Source organism: Ammospiza nelsoni, chromosome 5 (genome assembly GCF_027579445.1).
Source record: "Ammospiza nelsoni isolate bAmmNel1 chromosome 5, bAmmNel1.pri, whole genome shotgun sequence".
Classification (NCBI taxonomy): Eukaryota; Metazoa; Chordata; class Aves; order Passeriformes; family Passerellidae; genus Ammospiza; species Ammospiza nelsoni.
In genome coordinates this window covers 58,102,299-58,122,817 of record NC_080637.1, presented here as the reverse complement: position 1 = coordinate 58,122,817, position 20,519 = coordinate 58,102,299, and the positions used below count along the sequence as shown (strand labels likewise).

The window sequence follows — 20,519 nt, the reverse complement described above, 5'->3', positions numbered from 1 at the left end:
ATAATATTCTGAAAATCCCCTGCTTGCCTGCCATTTAATTGGCTCTGACAGACTTCTGCAAATGTCCAGAAATGTCCCTCTCTGAACACCTTGGTGTCCATTTTCCAAAACATGGATTAAGAAATGGTACTCTCCCACACTTATGGTCTGAGTAAATAGCATGAGAGTACACATGAAGTGAATACAAAATACAGCACAGCTAGGCCTTTCCTTTAGAAGAGAATGGAAAAGTTACAGGAGTCACAATCACATTTTTAATGAAAGAAGGCTCTTCTAGGAAGTGTGAGGTCTGGTTTCAACTTTTCAGCTTCTTCCTTCCCTGTGAACTGAAAGAGGTTCAATTCTTCTTCCTAAATAATGGGAAGCACCTTAACGACAAGTAGGATTGGGATTAAGACACTCCCTGCTCTGCTCACTGAAATGGTGAATAGATGAAGCTGAATGGCCCAACAAGACAGAAGTGTCTAGAGTTACTCAGAAGTGAGAAAGCTGGAAATATGGCCCAGTGCTTGTGGTGCTCACTTAGAGGCAGAATTATGGCTTCCAATCCACTGAAAAAGAGCTTGAATTCTGCTCTCATCATGGCAGTGCTTTCTATAAATAAAACATCTCACCACATAACCTCTCCACCAAATACACCTCTCCTAGGTGTATCTGGAAAGCATGAAGTCCTCTTGGACTCTTGGATGTTATAACATGCCATTGTTATGATGCAATGCTGCATGCAGGTAGCTAAAGGGGATTTCTGCAGTCCTGAGTGAGGCAAGTAAGTCCTGAAGTATTTCAGAGGTGCTCTTCTCTGTTTTATTGTCATAGTTCAGCCCTGAGGAGCTCCCAGCTGGGCAAGGTAATTGTTGTGAATTCCCTTCTGAGCTACTCAATCTCTACCAGCATTGCAGGGTGGCCTAATGGGAACTCAGGGATTTGTGGTGACAGAATCACATACAAATGCCAGTTCTTACAAATTTTAGAGGAAACCTGCCCCTTTTACAGGGAGCTAAACTCCACCTGGACATGTTCAGATGCATTTACAAGGACTTGAGGAGAAAATTATTTAGAGCATGTCTCCGGCCTGAAATGCAGCACTACACAGAAATATCTCAACTGCTGTTTAGGAAAATAAGCCTGCAGAGCTGAAAGCATGAGATCTTCAGAGTCTTAAAGATTATGAGACCTCCAGAAGTCCACCACTACCTAATAGTTTTGATGCATCAGTCAGCTGGTACTACTGAAATTCTGCTAGATGATGCTGTTCTAGACTTCAGATGGCATTTAGGTGCTTTGCTTGAACTTCTTTCTGTAAAATGCTGGTAGAACACGAACACAGAATTGTTTGCAGATTGAAATTGCAACCTGAAAGCAGATTATTCTATAGTTTGCCTGCTATAAGCCTAGTGTTACTGTCATAATGATTTTTCTTTAAGTTCAGGAATATTAAACAGAGGAGATCATGCGATACCTGCATACGCTGGCCCAGTGGATTCCTTTGAGCCGTGGATAACTGGGGTGATTGCTAAGCCCGCACCTGCCACGGCCGGCAGGGGCTGGGGAAGCGGTGCCGCCTCCCGCTGCCCGCCGTGCCCGGCAGATCCCAGATCCCTCCTTTCCTACCGGCGGATCACAGGGCGCGATCGGCCCGGCTGGCTGCCGGCACCCCAGCTCACCGACCCGGACCCACTGTGCCCCACTCATCCCGGACCCACTGTGCCCCACTGATTCCAGAGCCCACTGTGCCCCACTGATTCCAGACCCCACTGTGTCCCACTGATTCCAGACCCCACTGTGCCCTACTGATCCCGGACCCACTGTGCTCCACTGATCCCGGACCCACTGTGCTCCACTGATCCCAGAGCCACTGTGTCCCACTGATTCCAGACCCCACTGTGTCCCACTGATTCCAGACCCCACTGTGCCCCACTGATTCCAGAGCCCACTGTGCCCCACTGATTCCAGACCCCACTGTGTCCCACTGATTCCAGACCCCACTGTGCCCTACTGATCCCGGACCCACTGTGCTCCACTGATCCCGGACCCACTGTGCTCCACTGATCCCAGAGCCACTGTGTCCCACTGATTCCAGACCCCACTGTGTCCCACTGATTCCAGACCCCACTGTGCCCCACTGATCCCGGACCCACTCTGACCCCGCACCCCACTACATGTCACGAACCCCGGAGCCCACCGGGCGCCGTGCGGCTTTGGAAGGGCGGCGGGCGGGCCGCGCCCCTCTGGACCGCTTCGCTCGGGGCGGGACTGGGAGGCAGGCAGGGCTAGGGTACCGGCGGAGGCTGCCCGAGGCAAGGGGCCCGAAGGGTCTGGGGGGAACCGACGGCTCTGCGGAGAACGGGCGCAACGGGCGACGGGGGGGCCCAGGGCTCGGATCGCACCGCGGATCGCACCGCGCCTACACAGGACAGGGGCGCGAGGAGGTGGGGCCTAATTTGCATCTGCCCTCTGGTTGGCTGAGGGCGCCTTGTGCCACCGAGCGGCGGCTCGGGATTGGCTGCGGCGCGGCCGGCGGCCGGGGCGCGGCCGCCGTGCAACGCTAGGGGCGGCCGTGCCGGGTGCGCTCAGTCGCCGGGCAGCGGCCACCGCTACCGGAGCGCTCCGTCCGCACCGGCCCCAGCGCACGTCCTGCCGGCGACGATGCTGGACCGTGAGGGCGGCTGGAGCGTGTCCTTCGCCGGCTGCGGCTTCCTGGGCGTCTACCACATCGGCGCCGCCACCTGCCTGCAGGAGCGCGCCCCGCACGTCATCCGCGACGCGCGGCACATCTACGGCGCCAGCGCCGGGGCGCTCGCCGGCGCCGTCCTCGTCGGAGGCGGCTCTCTGGGTCAGCGGCGGGGCCGGGGGGAGCGAGGCGAGGCGGGCGGCAGGGGAGGGCCAGGTGCGGCGGACAGGGCCCGGTGCTGCGCGGGAAGGCGGGCGCCGCGCCGGGGTCGGGCCGCGGGGTTCGCCGGGCCGGGCCGGCTCCGATTCTCTGCTTCTCTTTACCCCTAAAACGTGTGCCCGTGGGTGGAATTACATCCGAGCGGGGTCCGTGGCGCAGGGAATGGTGCTGGCGATGCCCGGTCCGATCGCACACTCGCGCAGCCGGAAGGTCGGAGCTCCTCCCGTGCGTGTCCCCCTGAGGGGCTGCTATCGCCGCGCTGTCCAAAGTCCGGGAGTTACCTGGGAGAGCGGGAGGCGGCCGAGCCCTCACACCCTCAGAGCCAGTGGCCAGCCCTGCCATCAGCTGTAAACAAAGTGTTTGCGTTGTTGGGAAATGGAGCATCTGTCTCCCTGCACGTGAAGTGCCGGGCAGCTTTATCTGGCTTCCTCCAAAGCTGCTCCTTTCTGGGGTAAGGCTAAGGGAGTTAAGGTCACGGCTTAGGTTAGCTTTAACGTGCTTTTCTCTCTAATCTGGACACGGTATATGTTGCAAAGGTCGCTTAGGTGTATGGTTAGAAACAGTAGATTGATTAAATTCACTGATTTTAATTGTCATTTAAACAATAGAGGTAATTTGTGTTGTATTTATGCCGGATTAAAGATGTTAGTTTGAAAGAGAATGTAATGTGCTTTTGAAATACACACCTATTTTCTAGCAGTATGAAAAATACACCTTACTTTTGCGTACTTAGGGCTCATGAATATACATTTTTCTAATTAATTGAACTTGATAAAAGCTATCAATAAATCGAGGCGTTTAGGAAAAGCAGCAGGATTTCAGTTTAAGAAAATATATGAAATATCTGAAATGGTTTTCTTTCTAAACTAAAGGAATCCACTGAGTAACCCTTGTCTAGTTCATTACTCCATACTGATTGCTTTTTGCTAGCAGCAACCTTGACTAGTTTAGAACTAGAGGATTTTGCCAATTCAGATTTCATCTTAGGAGGAGAACAATGAGTACGTACCTCTTTTGAATTTGGAGAGGTTTGTGGGTTTTGCTGTTAAATTTCCGAGGAAAAACTCCACTGACAGAAACAAGCAGAAATTCTCTGTAAGTACAGGAGAGCAGTGCTTGTCCCTGCTGCTTTAGCTCCTGAGCTCTAGCACATAAGCTTAATTTCTTCAAAGCTTTAGCAGTAAACTTGTGCTGCTTAATTTCATTTTGCTGTAATGTCCAAAGATGACACACTTGAGTTATTATGAGCCTGCTATTAGCTTTTGAAACAAATAATATTTTTCCCCAATAGCTGGTATTTTTAGAACATACCAAGTTTTAAGTCATTGTAAATGATTTGAGAAGGAAGCCGTCTTAAATATTTGAAGCACTCTTGAGCCCAGAAAAAGTATATTGTTTATTTGGCAGTATGACTTAATAACAGCTTTTAAATGGTTTAGCACTTCAATAATTAAGAGTTGTAGATTTCAAACTATTACCTTTCCCAGTTATTACCAATCTCATATGTCAACTGAGATACCTGATTTTCTCAAACTAATAGAATTTGTGTGTGGTCACTGTCCAAGGTAGCAGATTCCATGGGCAAGTGTTTTTCTACTGTGGGAAAAAAACCCAAACAAAGGCATCACTTGCAAAATAACTCAAAACAACCTACATTCTAAAATCTGTGAATTGCTGTAAATTGACAAAACTAATAAGGTACTCCCATGCTTATTCTCTGAGTTTCTAGCTGCTGTGTTTTGTTAGCTTGTGTGGAAGCAGAAGATGGTAAATAAGCTGTAAAGAAACTCTGTTTTACAGTGACAATAAGATATATTTTGTGAGTTTGTATCGTATGCCTCTCTTACTCTGATGTACATTAATGTGCAGTATTTGTGGTTCCTGCAGCTGGAGGTGTTAGCAAGTCCTGTGGTTTTTTATCACAGCTGCATTTTCCTGTGGGTACACAGAGCCCAGCTCTTCCTAGAGGTGAGAGGAACAATGAGAGGCAGCAGGCACAAGCTGGAACCTGGTACATTCAGATGAGGTGTAAGGAAAAGAAAATTGCTGTGAGAGTGGTAAAATAGTAGAACAGCTTCCCAGAGAGGTTGTGGGATCTCCACACTTGGAGATGTTTGGGGTTTGCCAGGACCCAGCCCTGAGCTGGTCTGTGTGCTAGTGCACACAAAACAGGGGGTGCAAATCTGTGAGCAGGGGTTGTGGCTGAAATCTAAGTGCTGATTTAATTTCTTACAGCCTTGCAGCCGGATGTTTTAAGTGAAGGGTTTTCTCTTTGACTCAGATTGCCTGCTGGATAGGTGGGGAGTCTGTGGAACTTCAAACGTGGATAAATACAAACATTCTTCTCATGAATGGAGAAGAAAAGTGTACTTTTATGGACTGACAAAGAGATTTCTCTAATTAAATTTGGGGGAGGTTGGGAAGCTTAGCCATGAGTGTTGTTTTGAGGATGAAGTGCATTCCAGGCTATTCCAAACTGGAATGTTAAAGTTGCACTGCTTGGATCTCCTGGAGATCTGATATTTTGATGGTGCTGTGATCATCCATTCCAGTGAGGCACTTAGAGAGAGCAGATTTAGTGCAGGCTGCAAATACAATGGCAGCTTTTACTCAGTGAAATGAATGAACAGTTAACAAACAATTAAAAATCAGAATGCAGAACTATAACAGGAAACAGTTCCATTTATTAGGAATATTAATTTCTTTAGCTCTCCTGTGTTTCAAAAATAAAACAGATGGACCAAGACCTGTCTAAAATCCCAGTTTGACTTGAGCTCTAGCCCTTAGTCCCTTTTGGAGAAGTTCCTGTTTTGGAATACACCAGCCTAAGAGGTAACTGTATTTTAGTCCTGTTGGAAAGGAAGGGAGAAGGAAAAGAAGTTGGACTACTTTGAAAAGAAGTTGGACTACTACTATTTTGTTGAATTATTAACAAAAAGCTTTCTAAATTTTCAATGTTTAATATCACATACTCTTAGATAGAACTTCTCCTTTTTTGTTTTTTCTTTCTTTTTTTCCTTGATTTGGAGCCCTTCCAGAGTTTAAAATAGGTTTCAATAAACAAAATCTGTCAGCATTTTTTTTGGTTTTTTTTTCCTTATGAGCTACTTTGAGCATAGAAATTCTTGTATTTGAAGACAATGGGTAACTGCTAAATCAAATTGCATGTGTTGGTTTGTATTTTAGAAAAAGCAAGTGACTTGCTTGGTGCATAAGCTTTCCAAAGTATTTATTTTGGAGATGGTAATTATTGCATATGCTCCAAGACTGCTCTTCCTGGCCAGAGTTCTGGTAGTTCAGTATCTCAGGCTCCTACAATGTGGCTATTTTTAGAAAGTTTAGAAGACTGGGCATTGCTAAAAAAAAAAAAAGAAAAAAAAAAAAAAGGAGTTGGTAATGAGTATCTGGATGCAGGGAAAATTAGAACTGCTAGAACTGCCTGATTCTGCTTTTGGAAGCAAGTTTGTCACTGGTCAGAATGTGACTTGTGCAGTTTTTTAATTTGTGTGTAAAATGTGTTTTACTAAGATAAACATATATTTAACCATGAACAGTGAGCTGTGTCTAAATTGTTTTCTGTCTTCTGGGGCGGGGTTGGTGTCAGGCTACCTGTGTCAGTGGATCTGTGGCCCAGGATTTCCTTCTGTGAGGATGGAATGAAACAATTGAAGTGGTAAAAACAAAGTGTGTCTGATACCTAAGATTTTGTAGAGATGCTCTTTTGGACATAGACTCTTAGTTGAGAATGATAAATGTTTAGTTAATGCTGTTTGAGAGGGGAATAACATTGTAGAAATGTAATATTTCTGGAAATTAATCTGTGCTCAAAGGCTTAAGCAGAGTTGTTGCCAGTGCAGTGCTCACATTTGAACTGATAAATTTAATTTATCTGTTCTAGCAAACTCAAGCATGTAAGTTCTGAACATATTTTTAGAAGCCTATCACTCAGGCTGATAAGGTGTTACTTTGAGCTTCCCACCCTCTCCTTTACCAAACTGACAAGCAATTTCCTCAAAGTGTGTCCTGGAGAAATGTGACATTGTAAGTTCAAACAAACCATTGCAGGTGGATGAGCTGATCTTCCTCCTGTGACTAAATGTTGAGAAGATTTTAGTGTTCATCAGGGACGGTCCTGTCTTCTGTAGTGGTTTGAAGTTCCCAAACATAGATTTAATTGGAGAAAAGATTGTGTCTGTTACTGTAAAAATGCACCTACCTGGCATTCCTACCAGATCACACTTCATGCTCCCATTAGTGTGTTTATGTATCAATGAGGAAAAATTGTGCCCTGAAACCTTTATTTTGGTTCATCTTTTTTTTTTTTTTTTTTTTTCCCTCAAAAATGCATTACTAGAATGATTAATTCCTAATGCAGGTGTCTCATATGGGTATTTTACACTTAGAATCTACATCTTAATGACATATTAGTAGCTTAATCTTCACCAAGAGATCTTTTTGAAAGTTTAATTTTTTTTTTTTTTGTCTCTCAGAAAACTCCTAAACTCATTAACTCTCCATGTTGGAGAGTTACTTAATCTGTTAAAAAGCTCTTGCATTTTCATTCTAGTACTAAGAGAGATAAGTTGGAGCTCTAGATATGCTTTATTAGGCCAAATGTGCGTTGTGTTTCTGCTGTTAAATGCAATGTATTTTCTTTCCAGCTCAGGCTTGTGCAGATGTTCTGGCATTAGCCAAAGAAGCTAGAAAGCGAAATCTGGGTCCTCTTCATCCTTCCTTTAATGTGATAAAGATAATAAGAGATGGGCTGATGAGAAATCTTCCAGAAAACACGCACCAGTTGTCATCAGGCAGACTGTGTATTTCACTAACCAGAGTATCAGATGGCAAGAATGCCTTGATATCTAATTTTAACTCTAAAGAAGAAGTTATACAGGTATGTTTCTTTTTGGCAACTTTTAGAAACTTCTATACTTATTTAATTCTATACTTACTTTAGAAACTTCTTTCTGCTTTAAGCATTTTAGATATTCTTACTCTGACAGTGTTTTAAAGAGGAATTCAAGCATTTTTAAAGCAGATTCCTGTACTGCTTTTCCCAGTCATTGTGTCTGTGAACTGTTTTAGGGAGGAGGTGCAAGGGATCAGTCATAAAAAAGGAAAAATGCCTTAAAAGTGTAGTGGATCTAATGAAACTATAGTCTTAGCGAATAAGAACTTATTTTATAAAGATAAATGTTTGTGTCAGTAATGGAACAGTTAACATTTAATTTTTATGGTCTCATTTTCTTACAGGCTTTAATCTGTAGTTCATTTGTCCCTATTTATTGTGGTCTCATTCCACCATCGTTTAGAGGTGTGGTAAGTCTCTATTGTTAAGATCTAAAAATAGTTCTAGCTATTCTAAAAATATTAAGAATGCATGTGGGGCTTTTTGTTATCCTACTGTAAAGTAAATGACTTCATCATTGCTTCTAGTTTTGTAGCTGTAACAACTTTCCAAAAAAAGACAGGAACACTGAATGTGTGGAAGATATTACATGTATTTTAACACACTTATTGTCTCTCTGTCCCTCCTCTGCCCCGTAAAATTCATTAATAAAAGAAAAAGATATAATACAACGAATATGTAACCTATGGATCAATATTTATTGAAGGAAGTGATGCTCTTTCACCTGCACAAATTTACAGGAAGAGTCACCTAAAACTTTTGAAAAAAATGTCTCGTAATATAGTTTATTGTGTATCTTCCTGTTCTGCCTGTAGGGATATCTGCGTTACTACTGGAATAAAAGTTCTGTGTTCAGTTAGGTGCAGACAAAGCTTTCCATTGCCTTCTGGCATTTGTATTCAGTGTAAGAAAGCTTACTTTTTAGAGGTAAAATATCAGGATATTAGTATGTTCTATTGCTTCCCAGGAACTGCTGGTTCCAAAGCCTCTTAATACTTCATGGCTGTACTGGGCTCTCTACAGTCCCCTTGTTTAAGAGACAAAAACTGCAGGAAAGTTGGCATGGTTTGTTGTAGGTGTTATAATTACAGGTCTGGAAGCAGATCTGCATTTCAAATCAAGGCAGTGACATCGGTGCCTTTTTGTTACCCTGTTCTATTCCCTTACATTTGCTTTCTCTCCAACTCTGGTGCTCTTTGCACAAGGAGAAGTGAAGGAAGAAAGAAAACTTTAAATGTCTTTGATTACACACTGTTCTCAAGGCAATTTGCAAGTATTAAAAGGTCAATAATGGATGTAAAATGTTTTTGTGGGGTTTTTTTCCTTCATGCTGAAATTTAAGCAAAAGTGATTAGAACTGTATAGGGATTTTCTTTATCTGTACTTCTAAACCTTGTATGTCTCCTTAAACTCTTCCAGATTAAAGGTGTTATGAAAACAGGACGTTGGACTACATCCAAGGTTTAGGTGGATCCAGGCTAATCTGGCTGTTCAGTTCTTGTCACCAGACAACAATGTTATTTTAAAAGGCTTAGTTCAGAGTACAAAAACATACAAGGGATGCTTTATTTGGCCATATTTTGAGGAAAGGAAGGCATAATTCTATTATTTTAATCTTTGCAATTCTTTTTAGACTATTTTAATGCTTAGGAGGCAATTTTTTTATGTAACTTGGTAAGAATACCACAGTTACCTGTGCTTGGCATGACTCCTATAGGCTTAAGCACAACAGAATGTCAAAAATGTAAACTTTGGGGCATTTTGCTGTTTACTGCTTGGGATTCCTGCCTATATACTGTAAAACAAAGGCTTAAGGATAACATTTAAAAGGGGTATCTAACTGCCAATTCAAAAGCTTTTGTGTGTGGTGGCTTTCATTCGTTTTTTTACTCTTTCAAACACAGCAGTGGTTTTAGATTTAAAAAATGACTTGGAGGAACAGCTGAGCAAGTACTCCAAATCATGAAAATCATTTAGATCAGTAGAACAGTGACTCAGATATGTACTTCCTACTTCTACCTTTTAATAATTTTCATGAGAAGGGTCCTCCTTTGCCAGACCTGTTGTATTTTATTTATGTCACAAAGGACTTGGGGATTTCACTTGTACTTTAGTGATTGCATTACACACCTAAAGTTTGGCAGTAGCTGCATGCTGCTGGGTCCAGAGGGTATCCTGGGAAGCTGACAGGCCAAGAGCTGCCCTCTTCCTCATTCCTCATGTGTTTCTGAGAAATTCCTAATGTGTTTCTCAGAATGGTCAGGGCCTGAGTATCAGGGGAGCTGAAACTGATAATCCAGGTTGCTCCTGCAAATCAGTGCTCTGTTACATTTATGTTTGACAAGGACCTATAGTTTTGGGTTGCTGCCCTTTTAGGAAGGAGGACAGTGCAGCCTCTGAACCAGCAAAGCTGGTGGTGTGGGAGCAAACCAGTTCCCTGTGGCCCACTGGAACCTGGCTGCTGCGAGTGAATGGAGGGGGCTGTCTGTACCACTGCAGCTGCTGCACTAGACAGTAGTTACCCCAAAACAGAGCACTTTGGGGCTTGGATCTTAAAATGTCTGAGGTGGTGATGTATTAAAACTACAGAAATGAGTGATTCAGTGTGAAGGAGACAAAAGCATAACCTGAAACTTGCACATGAAGCACAACAGGTGTCTGTGACTTGGCAATGTTTCTGAAGCACTGTCCCATTTTTACTCACACTTTGCTTACGTCCAAATTTTTTTTTATGCTTTTCTATCAAATTCTAATTATGAAGAGTACTTTCAAGTCAGAATGGTTTAGTATCTTGGAACTTGAACTTTGAAGCATGGAGCTGCTTCTCTCTGCGAGTTGTGTAGGATTATCATCTTTAAAAAACATACTGAAAAATCCCAAAGGGAATATGCTTGCACTGCCTGTGGAACTATAGGTAGGAATGTTTATTTGCTTTAGAGAACAGATCATGCCACTCAAAATGTTTAGCTTGGGGGCACCAGGCTGAAGCTAGAGCCTTAAGTGCTGTTTCATTGTTGCATGGGGGACTGATGCTCTGACATTGCCAGCCCTTGAGATGTGTTGTTTCTGCTCCTTTTTGTAGCGCTACGTGGACGGCGGAATCAGTGACAACTTGCCTCACTATGAGTGTAAGAACACCATCACAGTGTCCCCTTTTGCTGGGGAGTGTGACATCTGTCCCAAGGGCAAGTCAGCCAACTTCCATGAGATGAATGTGACCAACACCAGCATCCAGTTCAGCCTGGGCAACCTTTACCGCTTAACACAGGCACTCTTTCCACCTGAGCCCAAGGTCAGCCCCTGCCTTCCTTTGCTTCATCTCTCCACATGAAAGCTTTTGCAGAAAGTTGCAGCGTCTTAGCTTTTCATCCAGTCACATAAACTTCTCTGTGGATGTATCTTGTTTCTATTATTTCATGTTTTGTCTATGTCCTCCTTGGTTTTAGTCTCTCTCAGACTAAAAATGCATATCCAGCTACTGGCTTTCAGTATTTATTTGGGAATTGTCACAGGATTCTATCATAAAATCAACACTGGGAAATGAACTACTGTCAGTTTGTAGTCCTTAAATGTTTGCCTGCTAAGAAATTAGAAGAAGTTCTAAAGTTTCATGGTTTTGTAAAGATCTTAAATAATACTTGTCACAGGCAAGTTGCCTTTAAACTTTGCTTATTGCTGTTCGTTGCAGAGCTGAAGAGAGAAATGCTCTTGAATTGCTGTTGTGAAAATTGGAAAAATTACAAAATAAAACCGGACCTTTTCAACTGGCTTGGGATATAGTACAGCAAAGAAGTGATTTTTCTGACTGCTGCAGATATATTTAAACTGCACGCTTTTTGACCACTTCAAGACAAATTCTAAATTCTGCTTATGCAGGCTTTATTTTTTTTTTTTTCTCCTACTAGTACCCTTGTGTATGTGAGCTGGTATTGCATTTGGTAAAAGATATTTTCATAGCAAAGATAAGTCTGAGCCTGAGCATCAGAATTGCACAGCTAATTTTTCAAAGCTTTGGGAAGTAAGAAGCACTGGGAGGGAATGAGGGGAATTGACACACTCCAAATACCCTGTTTCGTTGCTGCTAGCAGCTTCTGAAGAGCTAATCAAGGAAACGAGAGGGAAGTCTTCCAAACTGTGGGAATGCCATCATTCCGTGCATCTTTAACAGCTGAAAGTTAAGTTAATGTACATGATCACTTATTCATCATCACAGTAGCCATATTAACCTGAATCTGCTGGATTCCAGCAATTGTTAAGGTAGCTTTTTTTTTCTTACAATAGTGGAAGGTGGAGGAAAGTGGCTCTTTATTCTGCAAACTGTTGATCTGAAGTTGAAATTTCTTTTTATTTGTCTGACTCATTTACTCTATATTTCCAGGTGCTCGGAGAGATCTGTGAGCAGGGATATTTGGATGCTCTTAAATTCTTGAAGGAGAATGGTATGTTAAACTTTCAGATAATTACTGATTATATGGTCTTAACCTAAGTTTAAAAAACAAACAAAAAAACCCCCCAGATCAAAACAAACAAAAAGAGTGAGAGGGTTGTGTGTAGCTAAGAAGGGGATCGGTCTTTGAGAATTTTAGAAGGAACTTGATAGTTTTATTCTTGTAGAAATGCAACAGTTATAGTTCACCTGAGGTGAACTGTGCCACACAAAAATTGAACGTTCAGAGTTTTGTCAAATCTGTGTGAAGTAAATGTTAAGTGAAATTTCCAAAGAATTCCAGTTCTAGGCAAATCATATTATTACTTGGCTTTATCTTAATTGTGCAGGATGGGTATAGGCTACTGCTTCCCACTCCTCTGAAACCTGTACCTTCTATTACCTCCACTCTGCTGTCATCCAAGTGATTTTCTGGTAGTCCAGAAGTGGGAGCTGGCTAACAACAATAAAAACTCAGTTACAGACAAACCCTGTGGGTGAGACAAGACTTTAGAAGATGACAACTTATAATGGAGCAGTTGTTGACACCCAGATAAGTTTAGGAAGAAGAATTACGAGTTCTGCTACTCTACTCCTAGAATTCTAATAACATGTTTTATATTGATAAATATTGTTGCTCTGCAAGCTTTGAGACAAACAAGTTGAAAACAGTAACTTGATATTAGGATGAAGTTAGCCATGTGTTAAATGTGCCTGGGCCCTGTAGTCTTTGGATGCAGAAGCAAATTGGTACTGGGTCAGATCACAGCTGCAGGATGTGAGCAGTCATTGATGTACTCTGCTGATACCTAGTTACTGAATATCCAAGTTGTCTTGAAACAATTCTCTTCACTGAAGAACCTCACAGTTCTGCTTAAGAGCTTGATTTTCTATAATGTTATTATTATGTTTTATTATTATTTAATGAGAAAGTCTTGCATTGTAGCTTTTACAACATGATAAAAAGCACAAACTCTACAAAGAGTCTCTGGTTTGAGGTTGTCTGTGCTGAGCTGGGTTCTGTTGCTGTCCTGCACCCACAGGTGTCCTGTAGGCAAGTTTCCATCTGACACTAATATCTGTCGTTCTTTGCAGTTCTTCCTTGGTCTCTCTGCCCCATCTTCTCTCTGTATTGCACTATTGTCCTCCTTTTCACACTGCTAATCCTGTGATCAACTTTGTTTTTATTCTGTCACAGGGTTGTTTTGCGTCGAGCTTAATCAATGATAATTATAACCCTTCCAAGGTCATTCATTATGCATCACCTTTCTTATTATTTCAGCTGTAGGAATTAATTCCCCCCTCCCCATCTGTGACACTTCAAATATTTTCCTTTGCTAAATTCACTGTATATTCTTTTGACACTTGTCTTTTACTAGTACTTGCAGTTAGGATATAGGTTCTGTTGTATGCAGGTGTAGATTCTATTCAAATTTGGTAATCTCGTTTCATATGGAATTTTAAAATTGTTTTCTGGAAATCAAATGTAAATAAAATTCTTGTGTTTTTCTCTTTGTATTTGTGATCCAGTGCTTGTTTCTAAGATAGTTATCAGTGCTATTTCTTAATTGGCACCAGTTTTGCAATGCAACTCATTTTGATTTAGATCTGTTCTTTGGATACAATTGGAAAAAATATTGTAACCTAGTTGCTTTCCTTTTCAACCCTTTTGTAGCAATGCCTCAAAGTACTCATGTGATACTTGGCATGTCAAATTTCCCAAATATATGATGTGTTTTAGGTGTTTTCTTTCAAATACATATTAAATCAGCTTTCCTTCTCTCCTTTAAATCCTTTGCTTTCTTGCAGGAACACAATTTTGGTAAATGACTGTGTGTTTCCAGGGCAGTTTCACTTAATTGGCCACTTTTTTCCTTCTCTTTAGAACCTGTTTTAAAGTAAGATCTAAACCTTCAGAAGAGCCATCACTGTGATTAAACATTTGTGGGATCCTAAGAGCCAGATGCATTTGACATGGGGTAGATGATGGTGTTCCCTCAGGATAGATCTTTGCTCAGACACACAGACTTCAGGTGCTGTACAGGTACTCAGGAGACTGTGGATCAAACCTAAGTGAAAGCTCTTGACTCTTTCAGGTATTCTGAATGACTCAATTTATATCCACTTGTCCTTCACAAAAAAAAACCCCCATGAGGCTGCACAACAACACCTTGACCATGTGAAGAGAAGAAAATTGACAGAAAATAATGGAGTAGAAACTTTGAAAATGACCAGCTTAAACGACCAGCTAAAGCAAAACCCATGGCCTTTGGAGAAGAGCATATTTGAGAGTCTACCTCCCAGACTTCGTAAAGGTGCATGCTTCAGGCTGTTTCCTCTAACTCTGAGTGGCAAACTTTGACCTTTTTTTTTTTCTTTTTTTTACATTAATTCCTAGATTTATTGCTTAGAAGTTCTGGATAGTGTGTTTTGTCCCTGTGCCATGAGTCTGTGTTCCCATATTTTAAAATATCATAGACAAAGTTTATGGTCAGAGATTAATTCTTTCATTATCTAACTGAACTTTATTCAGTAACAGTTGATAATGTTGACTGGATATTACAAAATTCTGTGAAAATTATTGAAACTGTTTCAGATAGTAAGTAACATCTTTTCCCTAATAATTGTTCTTAAGCACTTCAGGAAGCTTGTAAAGAACAGAATGGGTTCTATGCTCAGTTCTCTAAGCTGTTCCCCATGCGGGTGATATCCTACCTGATGCTGCCCTACACGCTCCCAGTGGAGTCTGCTTACTCGGTCGCTTTACGGTAAGGAACTTGTGAAGAGCTCTTCTAGAATTATCATCATTTTGGAAATGTGCTCATTGAGAGCTTGTTCAGTGTTGGAGGCATTCTGGGATGCAATAATTCAAATGGTAACTGTCAAAATACCTATTATTTCTACCTATGTCATGCATCCTAAAGCCTATATAATCCAAGACTAGATAAATAAACATATTAAGAAGCTTCTTAAATTATATACTCGTATTACTAATAGCTACCTTGTAATTGCTCAAAAGAAGCAGCCTTAGTTGTGCTTTCCAGGAATACATTCTTTACTATATTCTGCAGGGGTATCTGAACTCTCTCCACATTTCTCTTGTGCTTCTTTCTGAAGTCTGGAGTGAAATCCACTGTTTACTCACCATATAAATTCTCTTACCAGTTTTGTTTAGGTTGACTGAAAGTTGTGCTCTTGAAGTAGGGCTTAATTTGATAAGTTTCAATTCTTGTCAAGGAGAAGTTATGCTCAGTTCACTGTGAATTCTAATCTTTGTGCTTGCTTAAGGGAATTCCAGTCCTTGAGCAGCAGATGTCATGACTATTTTTAGAAAATCTTGAAAAAATAGTTCTGGTAATCAAATCATATAGAACTCCAGTGAAGTATTTTGTTTCTGTGCCACTGAATGTGGCACTTCCATGCCATTTTTGGTGGATGGGGAGGCAGCAAGTTTCTCCAGATGTCTCTGTGGGGTTTTCCTCCTTGTCCCACGCTGATGTTCCTGACTCCTGTTAAGGGGTATCGTAAAGAAAAAAGTACAATTGGTACATTATTCTTGTTCTGCCTTCTCTTTGTTCTTCCATTATGCTTTTCTTTTGTTCTTCCTCTTCTACCTTGCTGTAAAGTGAGCAGAAAGTTCCTACCACAAAGGCCTTGGAGACAGGAATATTATGCAGGATTCCTGTGCTGGTCACAGGGTGTGGAATGCACACACTGGTCAGCCACTGAGAGATGCAGTGATTTGTAGTGCCCCTACACTTTCTTTCTTACACTTTGTAAGCTTTCTTAGCTTGTAGAAGAGAGCTAAAAGGGTTAGGAGGGAATTCAGGGAGAAGAAATGGACACCTTGCTTAGGGGAGTTGGTTTGGGGAGAAAAAAGCTTGTTTTGGATGTGGGACAGGGTGTATAAAAACATAACTGAGATTAACTCTCCTGCTTACAAAAGCTGTGTTTTGGTTTTGCCTGCAGGTTGGTGAACTGGTTTCCTGACATGCCTGCTGACGTTCGATGGATGCAGGAGCAGCTTTTTCGGATTGCTGCCACAGTTTATGCCCAGGCTAAAAGCAAGCTGTTCTGTACAGCCAGGTAAAGTGCAGTGCTGCTGCATGCAAATGATGCAGTTTTAGAAATTCTCTATTTTTTAAATCAGTTAAAGTCTTTTCTTGAATAAGAAAATCCAACACTAGTTGGCTTTTGAGGCATCTCACCAAGCAAAATGTAGCTCTTGGTATATATTTGCTATTCATCCTACTGTCCTCTCCTCAGTTACTTGATAGTACATGTAATCCAGTGTCTTTTCTTCCTTCTTAGTGATATTTCTGGTTCCTTTCCACAATATCTATAGGATGAATATTAGGAAAAAAAATTTCATGGAAAGAGTCATAAAGTTCTGGAATGGTCTGCCCGGGGAGGTGGTGGAGTCCCCATCCCTGGATGTGTTTATTAAAAGACTGGATGTGGCACTCGGTGCCATGTTTTAGTTGAGGTGTTAGGGCATGGATTCGACTCAGTGATCTTGAAGGTCTCTTCCAACCTAGTCATTCTGTGAATAAATTTGGAGATTGCCACCTTCCTGCTTTTACCCTTATTTAGCAGTCTCTCATATTCCAGTTTTACCAATCCTGAATCTCTTAATCTGAGACAGGCTTTGGGAAGACACAGAATCACAAGTTTGTCTCAGAAATAACTTCTGAGAGAGGTTCTTTGCTCACTGCATCACGAATAAACAGAAACGCGGTTTTCCTTGTGGAAAAGCAGCTCAAGCAGTGTTGAAGTGTCTGTGTATGGCAAGTTGAGGTATTTTTGTTTGTGAGAGGGATTATGGCATGTTGTTTTGTTGGGTTTTTGTTGTTTGGAGTTGTTTTTTTCTTTCCCAAAAGCACTGCAAGAGAGAAGAGAAAACTTTAAAATAAAATACGGTGTTCTTGGCTAAAACTTCAGTTTCCTGTTTCTCAAATTGGAAAAGGCTAACCTGGTGATTCAAGTGCTGGTTTAGTGTAGATAAGTTCTGTTCCAGTTGTTCAGGTTAGTGATTACAAGCTGATTGTAAAGTGGAATGCAGAGATAGCCTTTGGGAAGGTAAATGACTGTATTTGCTATTTGTAAACATGACAAAAATGCCATTGAAACACTAATAATCTCCTTTTCCTTCCTTATTTTTTAAACAGGAAAGACAATTATGCATCACTAAGAAAATGTCAGACTGTCCCATCTACTGTGGAATTTCGTTCTTCATACTGCCACCTTAAAATGCCTCACTCTGCTGCACACATTGAGAGCTGGCTCTGGGAATCTTCATGCTTCATGCAGTCAGCTATGAAAAATGCTCCTGCTGATATCCAGGAGCAGTCTGACTTAAAGTCCTATCCTAATTTCCTCCCAAATCCTGATGAATCTGCATTGGAAATAGATGTTGACTCTTCCTCAGAGACAAGTTTCCAAACTGCTCCAGAGTATTAGTAGGGAAGTACATCCCACAGTTTCCAAAATTGAAATTGGGGAGAGAAAATTAAAACCTAGACTAGGGATCACTTTGTTTGTTGCCAATAAGTCTTGGAAAATTACTTGTTTACAGCTTCCTGACAAATCTGCCTTGGGACTCTTACTGTTTTAAGGATTATAAAAACAGTGGCTGCTATACTAAGTAACAGATTATAGCTCTGTTGAAGCACCAGCTCAATCAGCTCTACTAAGACTTGTAGTTAAACAGTGTCTCTCTGGAAATAAATATTTTTAAAAATTCCTTCCAGCATAAAAATGTAAATTCTGTAAACAGGTTGTTAGACAAATAGGCATATATAACAGAACGTTTTTTAAAATGGAACAATATTGTGTGTTAGGATTACTTTTATAGCACTTAAATGAAACTGGAATTTTTACTCCCTGAAGAGGAATACACAAGTGAGTTTCTTAGTGGCCTCCAGTGTCCATTTGCCTTATATTTAAACATACTGTTGTGTTTATGGAAAATTGTCTGCAGAGGATAATGTAGGAACAATATTATTCTAGGTTGTTGTATGTACTCTGCAGTTCCTATTACCTTTTCTCTGTGTCTCTTTCTCTCCTGAAATACTTCAGGCAAAAATGGCATGAGAAATGGGACACCTTCCCCTGAAGTATAAACAAGTACACTTTCAGTGACTTCAGAGGACTTTTTTTTTTTTTTTTGGAACTTAACATAAAGGCTTAATACTTGATCAAGTATTGAAAAGTAGGTAAAATAGTAACTGTGGTTAGTAGCAAGCAGTATGTGGAGAAGGTGTTAAACTTTACAGAAGATCTTAACAAAAATCAATTTATAGCAAGTGGTGAATCATGTTTAGGTTGTCTCTCTAATTGTTGCCCCATTGTTTTGGGGGTATTTTTCCCCTCCAGTTTCAGAGATTTTTCTTTCCTTCTTTCACTTACCTGTTGCTAAAGGAAGAAAAAGAAAGGTGTCCTTCCTATCTCAGGTAGGTAAGACGACCCAAAGGAAGTTCCCCAAGACTGTCAGGCACAGCAAAAGTGTAAGGCTTGGTGGAAGTATCAATATTCAGGGAGCTCTGCAGAGGTCTCAAATCATAGGTAGAAAATTTAGCCAAATCATACCTCTATTGAGAAATGGCAGCTTAAACCATTTCCACTACAAAGGTTCTGCTTGACTTTAACAAAGACAATGCATTAGTGGATGAGAGCATCTGGGAAGGAAAGTAATGTTAGGATTAATTGCTGTTCTCATGGCTTATCAGGTCTTGTACAATTTTTGAGTAGAAGGAAACAATAATGGCTTTAAAGTTGATTTGCACATGTGTTTGGGGGAGCCTTTCAATCGAGAGGGAATTCTGTACAACCCAGGGAAGAGCTGCTTGAGGACCTCTTGTTCAGAGAAAGGGGTTGGATTGTGATGGTCAGGAGCTGGGATATGGGAGTGTGAGCTTTGGGCAAAATGTAGCACTTGAATTGGGGCTGCCTTTCAAACAGTGTCTCAGTTGTGATTTCCCTAAGCTTAGAATGCTGCATTTTACAATATTCAAATGGATTTTAGGTTGGGAATGAAGTGCTGAGCTCTCTATTTCTGTACTCTACAAGGCTGGTGCTACTTTACTTCGACTCTTCTGATCATTTTTTGGGTGTATATATCATCAGACTTGCAAGAAAAAATGTTGGAATTGTTACTCTAACTACAATTAAAATATATAAGATCTGTTTTATATTGTCTTCATTCATTAGTTTACCAGTTTGTTTTAGAATTAAATCAGGAATGCCAAGTTTTGCTTCTGTTCTTTGTTGGAATACTTCTATTAACTACATTTAAATCAACCACTTCTACTGTTGGGCACAGCTCCCATTTTGTCTCCTTTTTCTAAAATAAAAACACAATCTCTGTTACTATGGTCTCTGAGCTTTCTTGAGTGTAATTCACCCTAGTGCAAGTTAAATGTCATTGATGGCTCTGAGGTGTTTTTTTTAAGAGTACTACTCTGAAGTTTGAGAGATGCTTGTGCATACTCTGGCTGGACCTGAATGTCACCTCACCCTAAAGTTTTGTGGGGTTTTTTGTCTTTTCTGGGGTTTTGATGGGATTTTTTTGCTTTCTGCAACCAGTTATTTTACAAATACTTTGTTGCATTTAAACAAATAATTAAAAACCAGAGAAAGTTGGGTGTGAAAGGAGAAAAAAAGGGTGTGTTGTTTCTGAGCTAAAACTAACTTAGAAGATAACTAAATATAAATAAGATAATAAAAAACTATTAAATAATTTGTTCCATTGATAATAGATGTGCTAAAATATTTATTTACATTTAATATAGATATTTTTAAACATAAATATATAATAACTATATTATCTATAAATACATAATACAAATATAAAAATGACATACAGAAATAGCTAGATATAACAATTTCATGGAATGTAAAATAAATAGTAGTAGTAATAATAATAATGATAATTACAATACCAACAATTTAAAGTAATTTACAACATGAGCTTTCAGTTTCAAGTGCCCAATCTGCTTTCCCGGGTTTGGGGCAAATCCCATGGGTTTGGGATGTAACACGTGTGTGAATTCCCCGGGTTTGGGACAAATCCCATGGGTTTGGGATGTAACACGTGCGTTTGGGGTGAATTCATGGGTTCAGGGTGAAACGAACAAGTGGGTCTGGGATTAACCCCCCCGGATTTGGGCTGAATTCTCCGTGTTTGGGTTGAATCCCGCGATTTTGGGGTGAATTCCCCGGGTCTAGGGTGAATCCCACGGGTTTAAGCTGAATCCCGCGGGTTTTAGGGTGAATTCCCCGGGTTTGGGATTAAC

The 20,519-nt window shown here is 41.0% G+C and overlaps 1 protein-coding gene across 2 annotated transcripts; it reads left to right on the top strand.

Annotated features, from left to right (window-relative positions):
- Nucleotides 1–2,610: 2,610 nt before the first annotated feature.
- On the top strand, nt 2,611–19,472 carry LOC132073907 (patatin-like phospholipase domain-containing protein 2). 2 transcript variants are annotated; one of them, XM_059473215.1, is made up of 9 exons: nt 2,611–2,833; nt 7,552–7,784; nt 8,144–8,209; nt 10,882–11,091; nt 12,178–12,238; nt 14,322–14,540; nt 14,861–14,993; nt 16,195–16,311; nt 17,394–19,472. In XM_059473215.1, exons 1-9 carry the CDS (start codon nt 2,647–2,649, stop codon nt 17,683–17,685), a joined length of 1,518 nt encoding a protein of 505 aa, XP_059329198.1. In that variant the 5' UTR covers nt 2,611–2,646; the 3' UTR covers nt 17,686–19,472. The 2 variants fall into 2 exon arrangements, with proteins under 2 accessions (XP_059329198.1, XP_059329199.1); XM_059473216.1 differs by lacking the exon at nt 2,611–2,833 and adding an exon at nt 3,265–3,341.
- Nucleotides 19,473–20,519: the final 1,047 nt, after the last annotated feature.

Excerpts from the sequence above, each read along its gene's own strand:
- LOC132073907 (XM_059473215.1), top strand. The coding sequence starts at position 2,647 with ATGCTGGACCGTGAGGGCGGCTGGAGCGTGTCCTTCGCCGGCTGCGGC. Across the intron at positions 2,834-7,551 it reads CGTCGGAGGCGGCTCTCTGG|CTCAGGCTTGTGCAGATGTT; the intron begins GTCAGCGGCGGG and ends TTTTCTTTCCAG. Across the intron at positions 12,239-14,321 it reads TAAATTCTTGAAGGAGAATG|GTATTCTGAATGACTCAATT; the intron begins GTATGTTAAACT and ends TGACTCTTTCAG.